The following is a 22,336-nucleotide window of genomic DNA, read 5'->3' as shown; positions in this document are numbered from 1 at the left end:
GCAAAGAATTGAAATTATACTGATGAAGCAGTTGTATGGTTGCACGAAACTTTTAACAGAAAAAAAGGAACAAGCATCACACACAACTGTGGCAAAACTTATTTGCAAGTTTCAGAAAACTGGACATGTTGCAGGTCAACCACAAAGTGGTCCAAGATGTGCAGCGATTTCACGGAGTCCCACAAAAATAAAAATGGTTGTCCAATATAAAATGTTTATTTTTTCTATGTATGGAAACTTATGACCCACCCTGTACATTATTCGACCAGAGGGTAAAAGTTTAAACTGTGTCCACGATGCGTGGGGTGTGCAGAGAGGTTCCTAGGAACTAGAAGTGACAAGTCAATTCAGTTAATATCCATTTTTAAAGTAATATATAGTCAATGCAATTATTTACAGCGCAATTATATAGGACTGAAATGCAGTTATTCAGGTGAAAAACCACCTTCTGTTAATTATTAATTGAATTGTCTTACAATTCTATACGAATGGCTACATATCCTCTTACATATCCACTAATGCTAATTCCAATATATTGGAATATACTTCCAATATTCCAATAGAATATTGGAAGTATTCCGATATTCTATTGGAATACTTCCAATAGATTATTGGAAGTATTCTATTCCAAAATAGAATACTTCTATTTTGGAATAGAAGTATTCCAAAATGGAATACTTCTATTCCATTTTGTAACACAGTTTAGTTTTTCGTTACCATAACAGGTAATCCTGTAGCACTGGTTTTGTGTTATGTGTCTCCTCTGTCTTCCATCCCCCAATCAGTCGTAACAGATGGCAGCTCTGTGGGTTCTGCTGCAGGTTCCTTCAGGTCAATCGTGGGTCAATGTCTGAATATGAATTAGAAATGCTTTTCTTACAAATTGCTTTGAGGGAATATGTGCTGTGAAATGGTACCCAAAAAATGATTTAAAAATTTATTCATGAATCATTAAACAGGTAGTCGAGAAGTCCATCAGTTGTATGTATGTATGTATGTATGTATGTATGTATGTATGTATGTATGTATGTATGTATGTATGTATGTATTTATTTATTTATTTATTTATTTATTTATTTATTTATTTATTTATTTATTTATTTATTTATTTATTTATTTATTTATCTCCTGTCCTGAGCTACACCTCTTTCCACTGGGTGGCGGTAATGCAGCTCAAAGTTGTTTACCCAACGCCATCTCTCCATGCGAAAAAGAAAACATTTAGCCAACAATGTACACTAGATGGCGCTCCTCTCATGTGCCCTCACTTTCCAAAAGGCCTAAAAGAAGAAGTATCACTTGTTTGGACTCCAGCTCAGTGATGGGAGTGCTTTAAATTAGTTGTTTTTGTGGCTTATGCGTAGTTTTGATGCGTATGCTTAAAATATGACGTTTCTCTTCTTTGTCAGTAACTACTAGTGTTTGAATTTTCAGGAAGCGACGAGGAACATCTGCAGAGCTCCTGCAGCTGTAGGTGTAACTTATAATTATTATAAATGAACTAAGCAGATCTAGAGCCAGCCATGGCTCCAGAGCACTCGCCATCGAGGAGAGCAAACAAAGCTGTAGCAGCTGATCCCGGATCGATATGTTGAGGCGAGCAGCTGCAGATGTCATCATCGCTTCCTGTGTGAATCTCCCTCCTGCGCCGCTCTCGCCCGTCGCTTTGGACACGTAGCCGTAACTTCAACGCGGCCGCTGGAGGAGGAGGACGCTTCCCACCGCGGCCATGTCCCGCTCCAGCCGCAGGTACAACAAGCCTCCGCAGCAGAGCAACGGCGGCTCTCTCCCTGGCTGCGACCGGGTGCGGATCCCCAGAGCCCGGGTCCTGCTGCTGGGTCTGCTCAGCGTCCTGGCGCTGGCGGTGGTGCTGAGTGTCTACCTGTCCAACGACACCTCCGGCGGACACGGGAGCCGCCTGCCAGCCGTGGATCTGGTTAAGGACAGGGTGAGATATGTCCACAGTTGGAGCTGCAAACCTGAACTTTACTTTATTATATTTGCCTGGGTTACCCGTGATAGTTGTTTAAACACGGGAAACTACTGTACATTTTTATCTGTTTATAGTTGTAGTCAGATCTGTGTAGGTGTACCTTAATTTAATTTCTGCAATAATCTGGATGATATTTCATCATCACTTTTACTTCAAAGCCATTGAGTAACGGCTTTAAATGTCTTCCTTCTCTACTGACAAGATGTAACATGCTTTATAGCAATGTTTTCAGTCAAAGGGGAGTGTTATGAAAAATCGACTTTACTTGTTATATTTCCCAGCTCCCACAGAGCACCACCCCCCACACATCTCCCTCAATCAGCTCCTCCAGACTAGCCAGCAGCAATTAGCAAACACCTAGTGGAACTGAGCTCATCGTACCAGCTACCTCTCCATGCAATGCTCCTACAAACTATGTTAACGCTTCATGGAGGAGCATTGCTGTGATGACATGTAGGAGGCAGAGTGTCAGAAAGAGCTGGATCTTCTTAAAGAGACAGAGGCCCGATTTCTTTTTAGTCATGTTTGATATATGCAGCATTTTTTTAACATCTGACAGTTGAAGTTACTTGATTGTGTTATGAAAGTGCCTGGAAAATACATAATACTGCCCCTTTAAGGTCATGTGTTAGTTCATATAAAATTATGATACTAAAAGTAATAAATATAGCAATTATGGATGCATAAAATGATGATGAGGGTCAACAAAAACAAACAGATGGGAAAAGTTTCAGTATGGAGCAGCAGAACAACTGCAAAAATAAAATACTGGTTAAAGAATCTGAGCGTTCACAAACATCTTACTCCATTTCTGTGATCTTATTCTTGTTTTTATTTCGTCTCCTCTCTAACAGTTGTCCCACAAACCCAGTAAAGTCTCTGTGGCTCAGATCCGCCGCCTGGCCTCTCTGGTCGATGGCGCTCGCTTGTGGGAGACTCACCTGCGGCCGATCCTGATAGAGAGGCTCCCGGGGACTCGAGGCAGCCTGGCTGTGCAGCAGGTGTGTGAAACCGATCCACATTCCCTCCGGACACCAATATCCGAAGGGAAAGTGGTTTCGCATCAGCCCATACCGATCCGATACAGAGAAACGACGCTGAATCGACTTAAATCGTTTTGTCTTTTAAACACAGACATAAATGTACTAGATTACTAATTTATTTCATAACTACTATACCACTACGGCACACTTAAACACACCAATAGCTCCACATGTTTGGTCAAACATGAAAAAAATCAACTTTAGTTTGTTCAGTCGGTGCAATTAGGAGTAGAACAGCTCGTGGATTGGGTACATTGTTACTGATAACCCATCTAGAATTTATTTCAATATCTGGACCGATACAGATATTGATATCGGATCGGAGAATATTTAAAGATCACACTTGGCTGCGCTTTCAGACGCTGCTCGTCTTTGACTCCCTCTGCTCTGCCTCAGCACATCGCCTCCACCCTGTCCTCGCTGTCGGCCGGTTGGTCCGTGGATCTGGACTCCTTCCAGTCTCCGACCCCTCGCGGTCAGGTCACCTTCACCAACGTTGTTGCTGTCCTGGACCCCGCGGCACCACGCAGGCTCCTGCTGGCCTGCCACTACGACTCCAAGGCCCTGCCTCCAGACCCGCGGGCCCCGGAGAGGGTCTTCTTGGGGGCCAGCGACTCTGCTGTGCCCTGTGCCATGATCTTGGAGCTGGCCACTTCTCTGGACGCACAGCTCAGATCATTCAAACAGCAGGTGTTTTGTTGTTTTTTTTGCTACAGGAGTGAGATGCTTAGATTCAGAAAGCAGCTGGGGCATCATGTTACTATTTTCGTCATTCCTTTTTTTTTTTCATGTTGAAGTTTAAAGACGCTGACTAAAGTCTTCTCCCATTTCATTCCCGTTACGCTCTGTTTTTAGCGCTCTGTCTCCATGGCTGCAGTCCCCGTCCTCTCCCCAGAGGCTGTAATTTACCGTACATTGTTGCTTCAGGAGGGAAACGATGACTCCAGCTGCTGTTTTAGAAAAATCATCTCTTCATGAAATCACTAACTTTTCCTCCTGCCCTAGAAACTCCCGGTCACCCTGCAGCTCGTGTTTTTCGACGGCGAGGAGTCGTTCGAGGAGTGGACGGCCACGGACTCGCTGTACGGCTCCCGTCACCTGGCAGAGCTCCTGGGCAACACGCCCCACCCTGCAGCCTCGCCTCACGCCACCGCGCTGCAGGCCGTGGTGAGGAAGCAGCGACACGAGTCAGCTAGGGTCATACTCTCATCCAGACGGCGTACATTTATAAAACCACATTTATAAAATTTTAAAAAGGTTGACATGTACAATTAACATCCTGGATCTTCATATCCTCAAAAAGGGAGAAATTACAAACATTGCCCTACTTAGTAACTAGCTTACTGGCTGAGCTTTAGCACCATCTGCACTCTGTAACACCTGCAGGCTTTGAAAACTAAATTATTCCCCTTTCTCCTATAACGTAGCAAAATCTGGAAACATTGAAACGCTGCGAATACTTTCCGGATACACTATGCTTTCCTTTTAGTAACCACGGTGCATTGTAAGGAAGTGCTTACAACATTTGGATGGTTAAATCATCGTCTTGCAGCTGAGGTGTGTTCTGTCTAACCTGTGGGTTCCCAGTTCAGATCCCAGCCGATCCAAACGAGGCGGCTGTTAACGTTTATTCAATATTTGGAAAGTGACCGACGCAGACGGAACGGCTTCGCTTCCAGTCCTCCGTTGCCGTTTGTAAAACGACAGGACTACAAATCTAAAACCAGGCAGGAAATCGACGATGTCGCTCACGACTTCTCCGTCTGTGGCAAAATAAAAATAAAAATCTACTGGAAATAATCTGAGGGAAGAAGAAAGCCCAGACTGTGCTATGAAGCGAGAATTTTTTTTCCAAGCTGTACAGGAAGGCAACACTGCAAAAAACACACAATCTTACAAATCTTTGTGTTAGTTGCACATTAGCAAATTATTTAACTTGTAACATGGGAAAAATGTCTTGTTATAAATAAAATAAATTGCCAATGCAATATTAACTTTTTCATCAATATTAAGGAAACATTGACTTAAAGCAAGCAATTATATTATGTTGAAAAGTCTCCAGACGGGCACCTTAAGAAAAAGTAAACCAATTTGAACAGACTGAGACTGCCAGGATCCTCACTATGTGCTAATTTTCGTGTGGTTGCATCCTCAGGACCTTTTTGTGCTGTTGGACCTGCTCGGTGGTCCCGATCCGCTGATTGCGAATCATTTCGACAACACGGCACGCTGGTTTGACAGACTGGTTTCTGCAGGTGGGTGCAGCGTGCGCCTCCACTCTGAGCCCTGAAATCGCGATGTGTGGATCTGAACCGTGCTCTTCCCCTTAGAGAAGAGGCTCCATCGGCAGGGCCTCCTCATGTCTCACCCCTCGGAGCAGACGTATTTTAGGAAAGACGTTTACCTCGGACCCGTTCAAGATGACCACATCCCCTTCCTTCACAAAGGTAAGTCACAGAAAAAAAAGACACAATTTGTACAGACAGAAGTCACTTGATGGTGATAGTTTAGTAGTTTTACTCTCCTTAAAGATCAAATCCTTTTTATTTAAAAAAAATGAGTAAATCTAGAATGTAACGGCGGTTTTATCAGAGCACACGTCAATATTATCTTAAAACTCGACTCTTGTTGCCACAAACATTGAAGTGTTTGAGATTTTATGTGATGAGCCAAAGTTGTGAGGAGGAGTGAGAATCTGGTAAAACCCAAAACATTGCTGCACTTCTAGCATACCAGTGAGATTGTGTCAAGTTACAAATCGATAACATTTGTAATTTTAGCACTGCAGGCTTGTTGTTGGTCAGATTCTCAATGCAACAATGAGGTCAATGAAAAGACAATACGACGACGCACTGCAGCTCACCGCTGTGTTCGAGCCATTTTTTTTTTGTTCTTGTTGCAGTTTTAAAAACTTTTCATTTCATCTTCCCTTCTTTCCTTGCAGGTGTCCCCGTGTTGCACATCATCGCCACTCCCTTCCCTCAGTTCTGGCACACACTGGACGACACGGAGGAGAACATGCATCGCCCGACCGTGGAGAACCTCACGAAGATCATGGCCGTGTTCCTGGCCGAGTACCTGGGCCTCTGAACCAAAAAATGCCAAATACCTCTGACGGAGATCTGAGTAAGACTAAGGAGAGAGAGAGTCGGTGAACAAAGCCAGCCTCTGGATGAGTCAGAGACTAGAGCCTGACGAGTTGGACCTCGTGTCTAAATGTCCTGTGAAGCAAATGGGAAAACATGTAGAAAAACCTGAGCAGCCTTAACAAGAATTTAGCCCCGTTGATATGAAGAAGAAGCACTTTATCTTCTTAAAGACGGACTTGGATTGAATCGAGCTGAACTCTGTCTGTGAAGCTCGTACTTCTCCTGATCACTGAAGGTCTGCTGCTTTTAACTTCATCATAATCTTTACTGTAAAAGTCCAGCCTCGTACTCTCACTCAAGGTTAGACTCTGGAAGTTCAAATCGCTTTTATTTATTTCTTTTTAAACTCTGAAGGTCAAACAGTTACACTTTGCTCATACAGATCAGTTTACCAGCATTGTCCTTGAATTGAACTCAACATCTGGTTTGATATGAATTATGTTGTGTCGAAACACCTGTGAATTAATTCTGCTGATTTTTAAATGTCTGTCTTGTGTCGGGGTTTAGCTACCGTGGCTGTTTCTTGTTTTGCTGGTCAATAAAGTTCTAGCAGTCTTGATGCGTGTGATGAAGAGGAAGAGGAGGGTGCCATAGGGGTGGAGGTGTCGGGCGGCGTCTCCGGGGTTGTGGGCTGCCTGGGGGAGAAGCTTCATTCTCAGAGGACAGGTAGACTTCACCTGAGTGTCCGCCAACGAGGGCCATCTGAAAACTGAGGCAGAAGTTAAACGGCATTAGAGACGCGCTTACGGAGCCAAATTAATCTTTTAATGACCCGGTTTGACCACGTGAGGGCGCTGCTGCTAGTTTTTATACGGTTTTAAAAAGCACAGAACTAGAAGTTGTGGTTGTTTAGCTTCAGGAAATGATCGCGTTTCCCCAACAGGATCTGAATATGGCAAGAGTTTATTAAGATTAAATACATCCAAGAACGTCAAAAAGGAGCAGAATAAGATTTAGTCGTAGTAAAAACACATACAAAATCACATCTACTACATAAAATCCTCAGATGTAAAATTAGGATCGTTTTCATGTCATAATTATGAAGGAATAATGACATTATGAAATATTTTTAAGATTTATACTTAGGATTGTAGTCATAATTTGAAGACATGTATAGTTAGATGTAGTTATAATTCACAAATTATAATGAAAAGATGTAAAGTCATAGTTGTGATTCAAAGAGTAAAGAAACAGTAATAGTTGAGAGATACAATATTTCTTATAATAGAGACAAAGTCATAAGAGATATCAATTCCTAATTTTGAGAAAGTTATGAGATACAGTGTTTTATTATCAAAATGTATATTTAGATATGTAAAACAATGTTTTCTCTTAATTTTAAAGTCATAGTTAAATCTGTAGTTGTAAAATACAAAGTTATAATCATAATATTACAGCAAAACTTTCAACGTTTCCACTTTCAAGCAAAGTCTTTGGTTAGAAAATATTTTAAGTCATAACGTGACAAAAATCTATAATTTGAGTGATAACTATGATTTTATAATTATGATTTAAAATCATAATTATGACCAAGTACAAACTGTTTTAAAGTCAGGATATGAAGATGCAAAGTTATAATTATGAGGTGTAAGATATGATTTTGATATAAATTACAAATATTACAGTGTGATGAGTTTAAATCATAACTTGGACACTTGAAGTGATAATTATGAAGCAATAAATTATGGGATATAAACTCACAACCTTGGGTTGTAGCATAGTAATTTGGAGATGCGAAGCTGTAAGATATGAATGATATGAAGTCCGTAATTAAATACAAATAGGCAAGAGCTAAAAGGTGATAATTATCTGTTTAAAAGTCATAATTATAAGATGGAAAAGGGTTTTTTTAAGCTACAAATCTATAATTGTAGGTTTCAATCCCATAACTTGGATATTTTAGGAGACAATCAATTTTCTTTCGAGACAGAATAAACTTCCAATACAATTTATAAAAACTATTTTACTCCAGATGCTTTAAGTCATCAAAACTCAACAGAGTTTAACCTTCCTCTGTGGCGTCGCTGACCTGCTAACGTCCGTGGCTCGCGCTCTCTGTCGGCGGTTCTTGAACCAGTTGCTGACCTGGGTGGATGTGAGGCCGGTGGCGGCGGCCAGCTCCCGTTTCTCCTGGGTGGACGGGTACGGCTTCCTGTGGTACCACTCCCTGAGCACGCTCCGCGATTTCTCCTGCTTTACAGATCAGCTCGTTTATTGTTCTGAACATCAGAAACACGTTGGAGCTCTCAGGACCGTCGGCGGCAAGTCAACGTTTTATGGGTCATCAGAAAAAAAAAAAAAGAATTAAATGACACATTCTTTAAGGAATAAAGAATGTGTCATTCTTTATTTTTTCACCTCCACCCAGGTGTAATTAAAAGAAATATATCAATTCCATTTGAAGCAATATCCTTAAGATAATTTGATATGCAGCGCCTTTGAAAAGCATTCAGATCCCCAAAAACCTTCCCATTTCGTCATAACCACAAACCTGAATGTGTTTTCTGGAGGGATTTTAAGTTTTAGACCAACACAGAGTAGGGCATGACTACGTGGAAAGAAAACTGAAGAATGGTTTAATGTGAACCAGTTTTTTTTGTTTTTATTTTTAGAAACTGTCCACCTGCTGGGTCTAATTTAATCTCAGCATAAAGCTAGTCGTTCTGTGAAGGCCACAATTTGTTAGAGGAAGCGGCATCATGAAGCTGAGTGATTAGGCTAAACAAAATCTCAAGAGAAGCTGCAGAGAGTCACACAATCTGATTTCGATGCAAGAGTAAGAAAAAGCAGACAAAATTCATTTGAAGGTTGTTTACTAAAGAACAGATCGGAGCTTCGCTTCCTTCCTCCTCCGAGCAGGAAGTAGGAAGATCCAAAGCATGCCAGCCTGTGGCTTCAACGAGATGCTTTAAATCAAAACAAATGACCTAAATTTGATTAAACATCTGTGGAAACACTTTCACAATAGCCCTCTCTGATCTGACCGAGTTATTTTTGCAATGAAAAGCAGCATAAATGTCTTTTGGCCAGGGTCACTTTCCTCTAAGTTTTTGATGTGTCCCTAACACACCTGAACCAAATTACCGCATTACTTCCTCAGTATGCAGTCAAATTCTCCAGATTCCCAATGACCTGATCAGGTGTGATGAAGCAGAGACACATCTGAACCCTGCAGGTGAAGACTTTACATGCACAAGGCAAAAGTTTTCAATTCAAAAATACTTAAAAACTTAAGTGTTGCTGCAACTTATTAATTCAAGGATTGTTGAATCTTGAAAATTCCAAGCATTGACACCTGAACACAAGAGCATGCCACACTTTTCAGTTTTTTTGTTTGCAAAAAGAAAAAAGTGAAGGAAAGTAGCAATTATGCACCACTTTGTGTTGGGCACAAAAGAATTACAGAGTCTCTGGTTCCAACTTTTGAATAATTTTGCGAGGCACTAAGGAGAAGGTCCTGAAAGTAATTAAAGCGTCCCGGTCACCATCAGAGGGTGTTTGAGTAAACTAAAGAGCATTTTTCTTTAAGATTTCTTCCCACCTTGAAGCAGTAGCTGGTCTCCTCGCCGTCCCAGATGGTGTGGGGCAAAGGAAACTTCCTCCTGACGCGGTACTTCCCCACGGCCCCCAGGGGCCGGCCCCGCTGCCTCTCCGCCTCGGCGTAGCGGGCCCGCAGCCACAGCTGCTGCAGGAACGGGTGGCTGCGCGGGGAGAATGGGAAGCTCTCCAGCTGGGCGTAGAGGTCCGAGAAGCGGCCCTGGTGAAAGGCCACGGCTGCCTGGGCCTTCAGCACGCTCTCCAGCTCCCAGAGGCACGAAGAAGAGGAGGAGGAGGAGGAGGAGGGAGGAAGAGTGCGGAGGAAGCTGGCGAGACGATCCATGTGACCGCCCTGCAGCAGGACCTCACACACGCAGATGACCTGCTCTGTTGTGAAGATCATCGTGGTAAAAACAAACAAACAAAAAAAGAAAACAGCTTCTCTACAGCTTAGCTGCTCTGAGCGCTGCAGCCTCCGTGGATCATTATGGATGAACCAAAACCAAACCAACCAGCATGAGTGTTGGGATTGAGCATCATCATACCCTCGCACAGGTAACCTGAGCCCATCAGGGTTTATAATAACACACCAGAGATCCCCCCCCCTCCACCCCCTTCTTCTCTTGTGCAAACACGAGCCGCCGGCGCACCTTTGAAAGCTCTGAATTAACCGGAGAACAAGCCCAAAGCTTTCCCAGAAACGCATTTGAATAAAATTTTGTTGACAAATTTTAGGCAAAAATCCCTGAACAAATGAGAGTTGGTTGTACCCTACAGCTCCAACAAAGGGTAGTAAATAGGAGACAAACTTTTTTCTTTTTTAATAAATGTAGTTTATTACAGTATCACGTAATATAAAAAATAGAATGTATTTGAGTAAAAAAAACAAACAAAAAAAACCAGGAAGAACATTTAAAGACAGACATCTCCCTTTTAAAAAAAAAAAAAACATAAAAAAGACCAACACACAATCTTTGGTTAAATCAAGAGTTGTGTAGGTTAAGTGACTGGTAACAATAAAAAACTCAAGGCTACAAACAAAAGAAAAACAAGCATGCTTTGGTATATTTAAAATAAAAACAGGCCCGTTTCCGTCGTCTAAAGTTCAACAGAGGGATAAACTAGAGTTTAAAAACCCCGGAGCTGACGCAAAGTCACCCGAGATTATATGCACCGTTTTCACGAGTCTTAACTTTAAGCTAGGAACCGACTGGCACATGCAATTAAATAGGTTAAATGTACAAAACATACCAATCAGAGGAAAATATAAAAGTCACAAACGCAGGTCATTGCTGTAACTGGAGGCAATACTGAAGTCGACACTGGATTTCAAAAGCGAACCCCCCTGTTAAAGAGCTGGAGAAAGAAATAATTGGCATAATAAACAACGTCCACTTCTTTATGAGCTGCCTTACAATTCAGCTAAAAAAAAACAACAAAAAAACAAGTTTGTTAGGAGAAAATTAGACAAATTTAGTGGCACATCCATAAGCTAATATAATAATTTGATTGTCCTGAATGAGGTTCAGACATCTTTTTAGTAAATATTCCTCACGTCTGCTCACTTTAATCCCTCAGTTAAAGCCTCAGTTTGCAGATGGATCAAATGATTAAGGTTGTAGGTTTGATGAGCCAAGTTAAATTCTTCCAGAGAAAACATTTTAAGGAAGGCCTTAAAATCGTCAAAGGCCTTGTGATTGTATGTTATGAGCTGATAAAATCAGACAAAAGCACCATCAATCACCAAAGAAAGAAACAAAATGAGAAAATATTGAAAAAACCACAGTGATATGTTGATCTGGGTTTGGTTTCCCAGTTTGTAACGGTGTGAATATCACTCAGTTTCAATCCAAAACCTTCAAATGTCTGCTGGAAATCTGAAGATGGATTTTTATTTTTCAGCAACAGAGAACGTGCAAGAATTACCTCATGAGAGGAAAACTGAAGTTTGGAAACTAAATCCTAAACGTTTCACCAATGGGACGAGGTGGAGTAGCTTGATTTTTTTCCAAGGAATTTCTGTCTCATCATCTGTTGAGATAGTGACAGTTTTAACCAATATCCTAAAAAGAAAAAAAACAACATTTTTTTTAAATAAAAAGTTACATTCTGCAGCTTTAACTCACGAAAACCTGGCGTTTTAACAGGGGTGTGTCCACTTCTGACATCCAGTGTACATTTATGTACCATAAATGAACAAAAAGCTTGAGGGCTGCCTGCGCTGCGGCCCGCAGCCAGACGGCCTGTTTGGGTTTAGCGTTTAAATCCAAAGGACCTGGAGCATCCCGAACAAACGAGTCCCACCGCGATCGCGACACAACGGGAGCGTTAACGTAAACATAATGCGAATGAAATGTGCAAAATATACGACTTAAAAAAAAAAAAAAGATGAGATGGAGCAACGACCATGCAAATAAAGTATCACAGCAATTCACAGAGGGTCAAACTGACGTAGAAATGTGGGCGTTCTTTAAAGTCCAAAAATCAGGTCAACAACATATAAGTCATACAAAACGGTGGGACAAACACAAAACATAAAAAAAAAAAAAAAAAAAAAAAAAAATCGGTTTAAAATAAGGCACTTATCAGCATCATTGTGCTGAAACTTTGGCTGCATTTGATGAGAAACATCACAATCAGAGCAAAACGCTTTAGTGTAACGCACGTCAACGCTTCATTTCGTCTCCCAAGTGTTGTGCGACGTAGTGTCCTATATAGAGCTACACATATATAGCATTGCATAGAGTTATAACCTTTTCTTAAAACCCTTTTAACTCCTGTATCATTATTATAATTATTCATTATTATTATAATTTCAATCACACAATTCAAAAACTGCAAAAAAAATAAAAAATAAAAAATCCTTTACATTAAATGCAACACATCTGCCTGGTTAGCCAGACTTCAGTAACTGGTTCATATCTGTAAAATACTGTTGTGTTTCCCTTGCAACTAATAGGCAAAATAAAGAGCATAAAGGAATTTATGCTCTTTATTTTGGAGTGTTGGTAGCGTAAGAGGAGTCAAAGTCCAGAAGCTCTCGCTGCAAAATGTACAAGTGTTTTCACTTTACCAGATCTTCTCTCTTTTGGTGGCACCTCGAGGAAAACCTCCAGGAAAATGTACTGTTGAATTTCCTCAGAATGTCAAAAAGTTAGCTCCTCTCTCAAGTAAGATTTTTTTTTTTAAATGTGGCTGAAAACGGCAGAAAATTCCCTTTAAAATCTTCCCTCAAAATGAAGCCTTTCCAGACACGTGTTTACATACACTCATCATGGATGTCGACTTTAGAAAATTTATTTTCTAAATTTCTTTTAATCTAAAGATGTATCTGACACATTGATTATTTTTCTGACTGCAGGAGAGCTTTGAATAGAGAATAAAACCGGGTGAGGAGGTATTTGTGGATGCTTGACAAACCTTCCTGGTGAACCACATTCAAGTGGTTTTTCTCTGGATCTGGCCGAGTCTTTTTGAATATTCCACAAATTTTGAGCATAGTTGAGGTCAGGGCATTCCTGAAGCCAAACGTTGGCCCGTTTTGTACTTCTAACCTCAGTTTCCGTGTGTTTGGGTTTGTTGCAGATCCAGCTGTTAACTGCTCGTCTTAGGGCTGAGGATCATTTACTCTCCAAGTACAAATTCTCACTTTCAGCCTCATTAAAAAGAACATTTGTCTAAAACTAAACCCTTTTAAAAAAAGAGGAGATAATCAGGTTTTATGTCTGGAATCAAGAATTCATTTTGTGGTTTAAAAAAAACATTATTTTATATCCATCTTAAGCTTTTAGAACAAATATGCTGGTAGAAAGAAAAATATATTTTCTATATTTATATTTATTTAAAGTGGATCCATTCACTTTTCTGTATTGACGCTTGTAGGTCAAAGTAGGTAATGAGATTAATATGCATTATGTAACATTAATGCACATTAATGCGCTACGAATAAATCTTTAAATGCCCAAAACCAGCACGATATTGATTTCCATGAAAAGCGTATGCAAGGTTCTGACTGGAGCTGCCAAACACCGTGAAACAAAACTGCAAAAACTTCTCTCAAAAGTGCCAATCAGGACTGTGAAGGTTTTAAAACGTTTAAATACCTAATTAATATGTTTAAAGAGTGTGAAGGTAACATGTCGGGTCATGAGGAGAAACTAAAGTTTTTCAGAGATCATCGCCAGCGTGCAGTTTTAAGAGGCTACAAACCCAGGTCTTCATCCACGGGGACCGACTGGAGCTGAGTGAGGATCTTGGGGTCCGCGTCCATCTCCTCTGGGTCCCCCAGGGGAGACCTGGGGTCCTCGTCCTGCCCCGGCGAGGGGCTCCCCAGAAGGAGCGACTCCCCGCCGGGCAGGCCGAGCAGGGCGGGGTCTACGGGCAGCTCGCCTTTCCCCCGCATGTCAAACAGAGTCAGGCTGGCCGAGGTGGAGAGCGACACGGGGCTCCACGCCGGCTGGGACAGCTGGAGGCTCGGCGCCACGCCGCTGTACATGGGGCCCAGGGCCAGCATGCTCTCTGGAGTGAGCGTGCTCTGGGTCATCATGGTGACGGGCTGGTCGGCGAGCGCCTGGCTGGTGGCGACGGCGGAGTCCGGAGCACAGTACAGAGGGGAGGAGCTGATGAAGTTCAAGGGGGAAGCTGCCGGGCCGGCGGCGGTCGAGCCGGAGGCGGACGGAGGCGGGTGGGCCGCGGGAGGCGCGGAGGGGCCGAGAAGCCCCGCCACGCCATTGGCAGAGATGGCAGGTGTATCGGGGACTGGTTTCAGGGGTAAACTGGTGAGCTGGATCCCTGCTGGGATGGTCAGAATCAGCTTCCCCTGCTGGACACTCAGATAAGGACTTCCACCAAGAACGAGGTTCCCTAGAGGAAAACACAATGATACTTATTTAGTGACTTTATGCACATCGTGCTAGTTACCCTACTGAGCAACCACAAGCTTTCTGGAGATGGCTAAGGGGGAGGATAACAATTACACATGATTTCATCTGACTTGATGATTTTGATTATCTTTTACAAACATGAAAAGTCGCGTTATTTGTATTCATCCCTCATTAATCAATATTTTGCACATTTAGGGGCTGGCATTTCTGCCCATCCTTCATTGAAAAAATTATCTCAGGTTCATCTCATCAATTTTCAACTGTAACCACAAATTCACAATTTCAGTGAGATCTGGGATTTGACTAGGCCATTCCATCACATTAACACCTCTTGATATAACCGATGTCCCTCTAGAACTAGCCTGCATGTTTGGGAACCTCCAAGGGTTCCTTCCATCTTCCCATCAACTTTGACCTTCTTCTGAGTCCCTGCTGAAAAAAAAGCATCCCCATTTTTGCCAAGTTCCCTGCATGGACTGTGGCAAAATGAAGGCTGCATTCACACCAGCCCTGTTAATCCGCTTTAATCCAACATTAGTTCATTCCCCTAGAAAGTCTGGTTTATTTGGGGAGGTGTGAACACACAACAGAACTCTGACCCAAAAAAAGCGAGCCCTGGTCCACCTAAAAACCTCAGTCTTGGTTTGGTTGAAGTGAACTCTGGTGCCGTTCGAGTGCATATCTGAATGCCAGCAGGCCGCTCCAAAAGCAGGAAGCAGATTGTGGTGGAGGGCATTCTGGGTAAATACAACCTAAGCAAACACGTGAGTCTAACAGTAGTCAGAGGAATAGTTTGTGGTCTTTTGCCAAAGACAAAAGAGAAATACTACAGCCACTAAAATCTGACCCTACCTCTTCTTTTTTGATATGTTGGTGATGGCAAGCAACTGAAGGAAGCATTATAGCCACCAACTGGTGATCTGACGCTACTACATTTCTGTTTATGTTATGTGAAAAAGAAACATGCTCAGTTTTCATTTCATTTCCTTCAGTGGTTCTTGGTGCAGTGCCACCACAGGCGAGAAGTGGGAACAGGTTTTCAAAGGTTTTGGTTCACCGCTGTGTGAAAGCAAACCACACAAGTGGAAAATATAACAAATGTTGCAGTTTTAGTCCCCAATCGAACAGAATCTTCTAGACTATCAGGTGTGAAAACACCCCGAAGGTCAAGATGTTAAATGGGACTTTCTGTTGCTTCCTTTCAGCAGAGGCTTTCTTCCACTCTTCCATGAAGATCAGATCCATAATAAACTATTTGTTTCCTCTCAAGATTAACTCAAGTTTTTCCAAATTACATTTAATACTTCATCAAATTAAATGAAAACACATCAAAGAATCCACCTTAAGACCAATGATAAATCTCATTTTCCAATGAAACATGCTTACCTGTTGGAGACGAAGGTAGCTGAATGATCCCAGGGTTCAGGAGCTGCACGGTGGGGGCCACGCTGCTCGGGTTCCCCACTCTCTGAATCGGACTCAGCGGGTTTATCCGGAGCGGGGTCTGCGGAGCCCCTCCGGACCCGGGAGCCGAAGCCAGGATCTGCAAGGGCAATCCGGCCGAGGGGATGGAGAGAGCTGGGCTGGCCGGCACCACCTGAGGGAAAGAGACGTTGGAGGAGGTCTGGATGGAGGAGACGGGGACCAGCTGAGGCATGGAGAGAGAGACTAACTGTGCAGAGGCGCTGCTGCCTTTGGCTTGTGACACCGGCACTACTGGAGTTGGGGAAGACGTGGAGAGAGCCTGCAGAGTCTGGATTTTGCTGGGAGTGGAGTTTATTTGCTGGAGGGTAGTGTTGTTGAGCTCTGAGATCGAAACCACAGTCGCAGCAGATTCAGATACAGTTGTTGGGGGCTCCTTCTGCTGCTCCGGTGGTCTGCCAGCCGGGTTTTGAGTCTGAGGGTTTTGGAACGGTGGAGCTGGCGAGGCAAGTGGGGATACTGGGACGAGCTGAGGGCACTGAGATCCTAAAGACGTCTGGACCAGATGGGAGACTGGTGCACAGTGGATGGAAGGCACAACTTGGGGCAAAGAGATGACATGAGGGGTGGAGTGGATGGAAGAAACTGACGAGGGAGAAGCCCCCTGCTGACCTAGAGAGTTAGAAATAACTACGCCTGCAGAAGACAGAGGCGCTGTGAGGGAGAGCGGCTCTTGATGTTGCAGGTTCTGAGTTAAGACTAGAGATGGAAGACTGGTGGGAGACGACAGAGCTGGCGGGGAGGGCGATAAAGACGAGGAGGACGGGGATACCGTCTGGCAGCCTCCTTCCGATTCACAGCGGACGAGAAAATCCATGTTGTTGCCGCTCTTTGCTTTGGTTTGCAGTGGAGGAGAGACGATGGCTGAGGCCTCGGAAGATTGCATGTTGCTGCTCAGAACTGCCGCCACCTTGGGCTCCGCCGCCTGCTGCTGCTCTGCGCCGACCCCGGGTTTGGCTATGACCTGAGCCCCGTTCAGGATCAAAGGAGAGCTGGTGGTGACAGGACTCAGCGTGACCGTCTGGCAGTCACCCAGACTCAGGCCGTTGATGATGACGCCGGCCCCGGCGCCGGAGATCAGGGAGTTTCCGTTCAGCAGCAAAGGCTGCGGCGCCGTGAGGAAGCCGCTGGGGCTGTTGAGGATGAGCTGGCTCCCGGCGCTGCAGGGAACAGCCGAGACGGAGATGATGGAAGCCCCAGAGCCAACGGGCTCCTCAGGTTTGTCCGCCGCTTCGTCCATGACGCTCGCCTCGTCTTCAGTGCTGTGGTTCCCATCAGACTCACTGAAATTAAAGGCGAAGTTAAACATAAAAAAAAATGACTGGTTATTTAATGAGTGTCTTTCACAATTATTTCTGCTTTTGAGAAAATATGAAGTTTAAATGCGTCGCAAAAACACTAAATCATAGCGAGTGTCTTGGTACAATTTCAATAAGACAAAACTGACTTGCAAGTAACTTCTTAGCAAGATGTAGGAGCTTGTTTTACATCCATTATTCCATCATATTGATGAAAAAGTTTCAGTTCCACTGGCAGATTATTTAACTTTTTTAACATGAGAAAAACATCTTGGTCTACGTGAAATAATCTGCCAGTGGAACTGAAACTTTTTCATCAACATTATGGAATTATTGACATAAAACAAGGTACTTCTTGGCTAAAAGTTATTTATAAGTTAGTTTTATCTTATTTGAATTGTACCAAGATATTTGCACTAGAAACCAGACCAAAACACTTGGTAGGATTTTGTGTTTTTGCAGTGCAGGGATAATCATTGCTCTCTTGTTTTGATTAAAAGCAGATACCGTAGTACCAAAACTGAAATCTAATGTAAATCAGAGAGGTTTTGTGCTGGTTGGATTTAGATCTCATATTTCTAGTGGCAAAAGAAAATTTGTTAAAGTTTCTCCTCTACTTTAAAACCGCAGCACGGTTAACCATTATTCAACACGCTGATCCTCCAACTTAATAATCAACCATGCATAACAGCACTCCTCTGTGCAAGCAGGAAGGACCAGAGCCCTAAAACCCACTTTATGGTTCTGGTTTTGGTTCGTCTGTGTAGTTTTGACCACACAGATTCGCAACGTCGCTCGGCCTGACCACCACAACCACTGAGGTGGGGCGAGATAAGCCCTCTGTGCTCTGTTTTATCTCTTCACGAACAGATCACGCCTGTCTGGAGAAGCAGTGGTTGTAAAAACAAACAAAACAAAAAAACGAGCTGCACCAATTATTCTGCCAGAGACAGGAATCAGCGCCACTCTTCATTAAATAAAAACCAAGAACACACATACACATGCACACACACACACACACACACACTTTCATCCCATAAATAAGTTGGCTGAAAATAAAACCAGAGTCATGTACTCTGATTCACTTCTTTGAGCTCAGATGAAAGCTGTAGACAAAGGCTTTCAAGCATAAGTGAGTATATTGTAATTGTATTGTCTATTCAATTTAAAGCTACTACAAATACCATAAAGAACATTGTTTCTTTTATAAAAGAGGAGAAAGAGTCAAGAAAAATAATTCTGAATCAGTGAAAACTGGATTCATTAGACAGGACCTGAAAGAAACTGAATAAGTCAAGCTTATTGACGCATATTTGATTTGGTTGGTGTGTTAAGATTAGTCAGTATAAAGCTACAGTTTGTGCTCAGTTAGTTTGACCGGTTATTATGCTACTGACTTCTCCTTCCCCACCAAAAAAATAAACGTTTTTCCATTTACAATTGCAGTTTCAAGAATTCCCAGTGAGAAAGTAAAAATACCCAGGACATCATTTGCCAAGTAAGCTGAGGCCAATTCTTGAATTGTCCTCTGACTAAATCTGTTTAATTTATCTGAAGATGAGTCACTTTTTTAATTACACCAACCAAACCCAGAGTCAATTAGGCAGCGTTCTCAGCTCCCTGGACTTTTAATTTTGATCATTTATCTTTGGTAACGACGAGTAGGGGTGTAATAAGAACTTGTCTAACGAGATCTCGTGATATTAAAATTTCTTGTTGAAGCGACTTCGGTCTCGTGAGCAGCAGCCAGTTGCAGTCGTCATGGCGTCACCCCGGTTGTTGTAACACAAGATGCCTCAACTCACTCTTAAATGGTGGGCAGCGTTTTCACAGTTTCCAGCACAGATGATAAACAGACAAGACACGGACGACGTGTTCATGTCGGACGCTGAAGGTGGCAGAAGGTGTCGCTATAGCAACCGATGGATGGGTGTAGGAGGGTTCGCTGAGCTACAAAACAATCACAGCGCACTCTATGAACAGAAACTGGGAAATCTACCGCAGAAGCACTGTCCTACGGTCTGAAGAGATAAAAAATAAATAATAACAAAAAGACAGTTTGAAGTTTTCTTGAAAGTAATATAAAATAAATCTTCTTCTCTCCCGTTCTTGTAAATTCAATATTGTGTATCTTCTTATGAGTTTTTTTTTTTGCATCGCTACACCTCAATTAAAGAGCTCTTGGTCTCCTGCAGTTGGTAGGCCTCCATACGAGTATGAATATTCCCAGAACAGTGAATGGTTCATGGCAATATTTATATATACTTTGTTTTTTGTTGTTGTTGTTGGTGATTTTAAGTTGCAACTTTGTATTTCAATGTGAATTGAGTGACTTAAATTACCCCAGAATTACAATTTTTTTTTTTTTTTTGAAAGTGTTGCTACATGCGATTTTTGAGGCTGGTAGAAATTGGTTAAAAACAGGCCTGGATGCAGAAAAAAGAAAGAAAGAAACCTTCATTAGGCAACAACTATGGGTAAATATTGTACTATTGTGATCAGCGTAAAAACAAAATATGATAATCATAATAAAATTGAGACTTACTATGATTAAGAAACTCTGTAATGACAGTATGGTTGGATTTTTTTTTTTAACTTTTCCTAATTAAACTATTTTTTTCCTCTGCTGGTTCTTTGAGAGCATCAATAAATATCATTATTTTTGCTGACAATGAACACCACAAGGTCTGGCCTGATCCATCCCTACTGCAATGTATAAAATGAGAGATCTCAGGCTGTGTGTGACCTGATCCTGCAGGTTTTTTTCCACCCACTCTCTCTTGTTAAAGGTTTCCACTAACTAACCTCTGTCTCTCTGGCTCTGAAGGCGGCAGCGCAGTGCAGGGTTTCAGGAAACTTGAGCCATCGCGGGCCCATCTGGATCTCACATTTCATAACAAAGCAACATGCTTTAGGTTTGAGATGTGTGACTTCACTCCTGCCAAAACTCAGCTACAGCCAAATCAATTGCATAAACCAGCGTCTAACATATTGGCTCATTTTTGCGCTCGAGTGAAGGCGTGCTGTGTTTTTTCGGGGTTTCCTCTGCTTCCAAACAAAGGACACTGTTGCAGCTTATATAATTGAATGTGTACACATGCATGCAGCTTTGTTGCTCTTGCCTTTTGCTGTGTGTCCCGGACGGGGTCCTGTCCCTCTGCCTGCGGTTCTTGAACCAGTTGCTGACCTGTGTGAGGGACAGTCCGGTGACTTTGGCCAGGTTTTTCTTCTCGTCCGGAGTGGGATACCTGTTGCTCTTGTAGCATTCCTTCAGAGCGTTCCGGGACTTTTCCTTGAAGCAGTACACGGTCTCTTCCCCGTCCCAGATGGTTTTGGGCAGGGGGAACTTCTTCCTGAGCCGGTACTTGTCCACGGCGCCCAGGCTACGGCCCCGGGACCTCTCCGCCTCCTTGTAGCGGGCTTTGAGGTACAGGTCCTGCAGGAACCCATGGTTAGACGGGTGGAAGTCATAGCTCTCCAGGATGGCGTACAGCTCCTTGAACTCCTCCCGGTGGAAAGCCACCAGCGCCTGGGCCTTCAGCAAAGTCTCGTTGCCACGTAGCAGCTCGGACGAAGGAGGTATGGTGGAGAGAAACCTCCACAGGCGATCCACATTACCCGCTTGCAGCAGGGCCTCGCACAGACACGAAACCTGGTCAGTGGAGAAACTCAGAGCCGACTTCTGGAAACTTTGGAGCAGATGTTCCGAAACTCGGGCGGTTTCTTTGTCTTCTTTGGACTCGGCTGCTGATGGCTCCTCTGGGCTGTTCTCAGATTGTTCTGTAGACTCTAAAGACAAGGAAGCCATTTTCACTTTAACTTTTTTTTTTTTCCACTAGTAGTTCCTCCTCCCCTGTCTCTCTCTCTCTCTCTCTCCCTCCGTCCCTCCCTCCGCAGCGCTGCGTTTTTCCCGTCCTCCGCTCCGCCAGCAGACCGATTAATGTGCCTCCAGGCCAGGAGCAGACACGCCCCTCTCTCTATTGCTGTTGGCACGATCCAAGTCATCTAAATGTGATCTCAAGCTGCAGCTTTAATTAACTCCAACAGGGACTGTATGTCTCCCAGTAACCCTGTTGCCCCAAACATTTCTGAAAAAAAAAACATCGGTGCTTTTACACGCTCCAAAACTTTTGATGGCAGTCGCCCAGGGCGGCATTGGCGAGGCAAAGAAGGAAGGGCGGGGTTGAGCACCCGGTAACTGTAAACTTTTAATATGTAAATGTTTATTGAAAGTATGCAATAATCTCTGTTGTTTCCTGTAAACAATGTAGCTGATGCATTTTCTGTCGATCTTATTTGTCTTAAAGTCGGCTGATAAGGCAAAAAAAAAAAAATGTCTCATCATTTTTGCCTTATCAGCAACAAATAATATAAGGTACCATTATCACTACTTTTTACCATTAGCTCTACTATTAGAGGTGTTTTCGCTAACGCCACCATTATAACTGTGTTTGTTTGCCTGTAGTTTGCGCTACCTGAGTTATACTTCCAGGTGCGAGTGAACATGTGTATTTGGGTCAAAGTGAAACATGGTGGTGGTTCCATTATGCTCATGGGTCAACCATTCTTAGGATGGAACGGGGTTTTTATTGAAAGATGGATAAAATTATGAATAGCTCCAAAAACGTCAAGTGTCTTCTAGCTAGTTGTAAGGATAAAGAGAGCTATAATCTTTTTCTGGATAACAGTGAGAATAAACATGTTTCTAAATGAAGGTTTATCTGCATAGAAGATGCCAGAACTGTCGCTATATTAGTCCTTATGTTGTTTTTGATTTATCTTTTCCCACTGGATCAAACGGTCTGTTGAGCATTAGGTGGTTTATATGCAAATACAGTCTGCAAAAACACATACCGATAGGCCAAAATGCTTCCGCCAGCTACATGGATCTAGATGATTTTTGCAGTTGATAAGAATTATTTATTTTTGACAAATGAATGAGTCATCAAAA

At 42.8% G+C, this 22,336-nt stretch overlaps 3 protein-coding genes across 4 annotated transcripts; 1 reads left to right on the top strand and 2 right to left on the bottom strand.

Annotated features, from left to right (window-relative positions):
- The first annotated feature begins 965 nt into the window (after positions 1-965).
- On the top strand, positions 966-6,742 carry qpctla (glutaminyl-peptide cyclotransferase-like a). Its single transcript, XM_014991038.2, has 7 exons — positions 966-1,948; positions 2,848-2,994; positions 3,433-3,726; positions 4,042-4,203; positions 5,192-5,291; positions 5,367-5,483; positions 5,981-6,742. The coding sequence occupies exons 1-7, from the start codon at positions 1,730-1,732 to the stop codon at positions 6,124-6,126; spliced, it is 1,185 nt and encodes a 394-aa protein (XP_014846524.2). The 5' UTR covers positions 966-1,729; the 3' UTR covers positions 6,127-6,742.
- Positions 6,495-13,375, bottom strand: six9 (SIX homeobox 9). 2 transcript variants are annotated; one of them, XM_088011963.1, is made up of 3 exons: positions 9,727-13,375; positions 8,215-8,378; positions 6,495-6,894 (listed from the first exon to the last, which is right to left on the bottom strand). In XM_088011963.1, the coding sequence occupies exons 1-3, from the start codon at positions 10,426-10,428 to the stop codon at positions 6,732-6,734; spliced, it is 1,029 nt and encodes a 342-aa protein (XP_087868089.1). In that variant the 5' UTR covers positions 10,429-13,375; the 3' UTR covers positions 6,495-6,731. The 2 variants fall into 2 exon arrangements, with proteins under 2 accessions (XP_087868089.1, XP_014846526.2); XM_014991040.2 differs by having other exon boundaries at positions 8,215-8,375; positions 9,727-12,281.
- On the bottom strand, positions 10,532-21,496 carry six5 (SIX homeobox 5). The gene is made up of 3 exons (XM_014991037.2): positions 20,508-21,496; positions 15,992-17,370; positions 10,532-14,585 (listed from the first exon to the last, which is right to left on the bottom strand). Exons 1-3 carry the CDS (start codon positions 21,191-21,193, stop codon positions 13,924-13,926), a joined length of 2,727 nt encoding a protein of 908 aa, XP_014846523.2. The 5' UTR covers positions 21,194-21,496; the 3' UTR covers positions 10,532-13,923.
- Positions 21,497-22,336: the final 840 nt, after the last annotated feature.

The sequence above is a fragment of the Poecilia mexicana genome, unplaced genomic scaffold, assembly GCF_051168715.1.
Source record: "Poecilia mexicana isolate PSO_F unplaced genomic scaffold, ASM5116871v1 scaffold_13, whole genome shotgun sequence".
Lineage (NCBI taxonomy): Eukaryota > Metazoa > Chordata > Actinopteri > Cyprinodontiformes > Poeciliidae > Poecilia > Poecilia mexicana.
The sequence above is the reverse complement of the archived record's forward strand: the minus strand, read 5'-3'. Positions and strand labels throughout refer to the sequence as shown.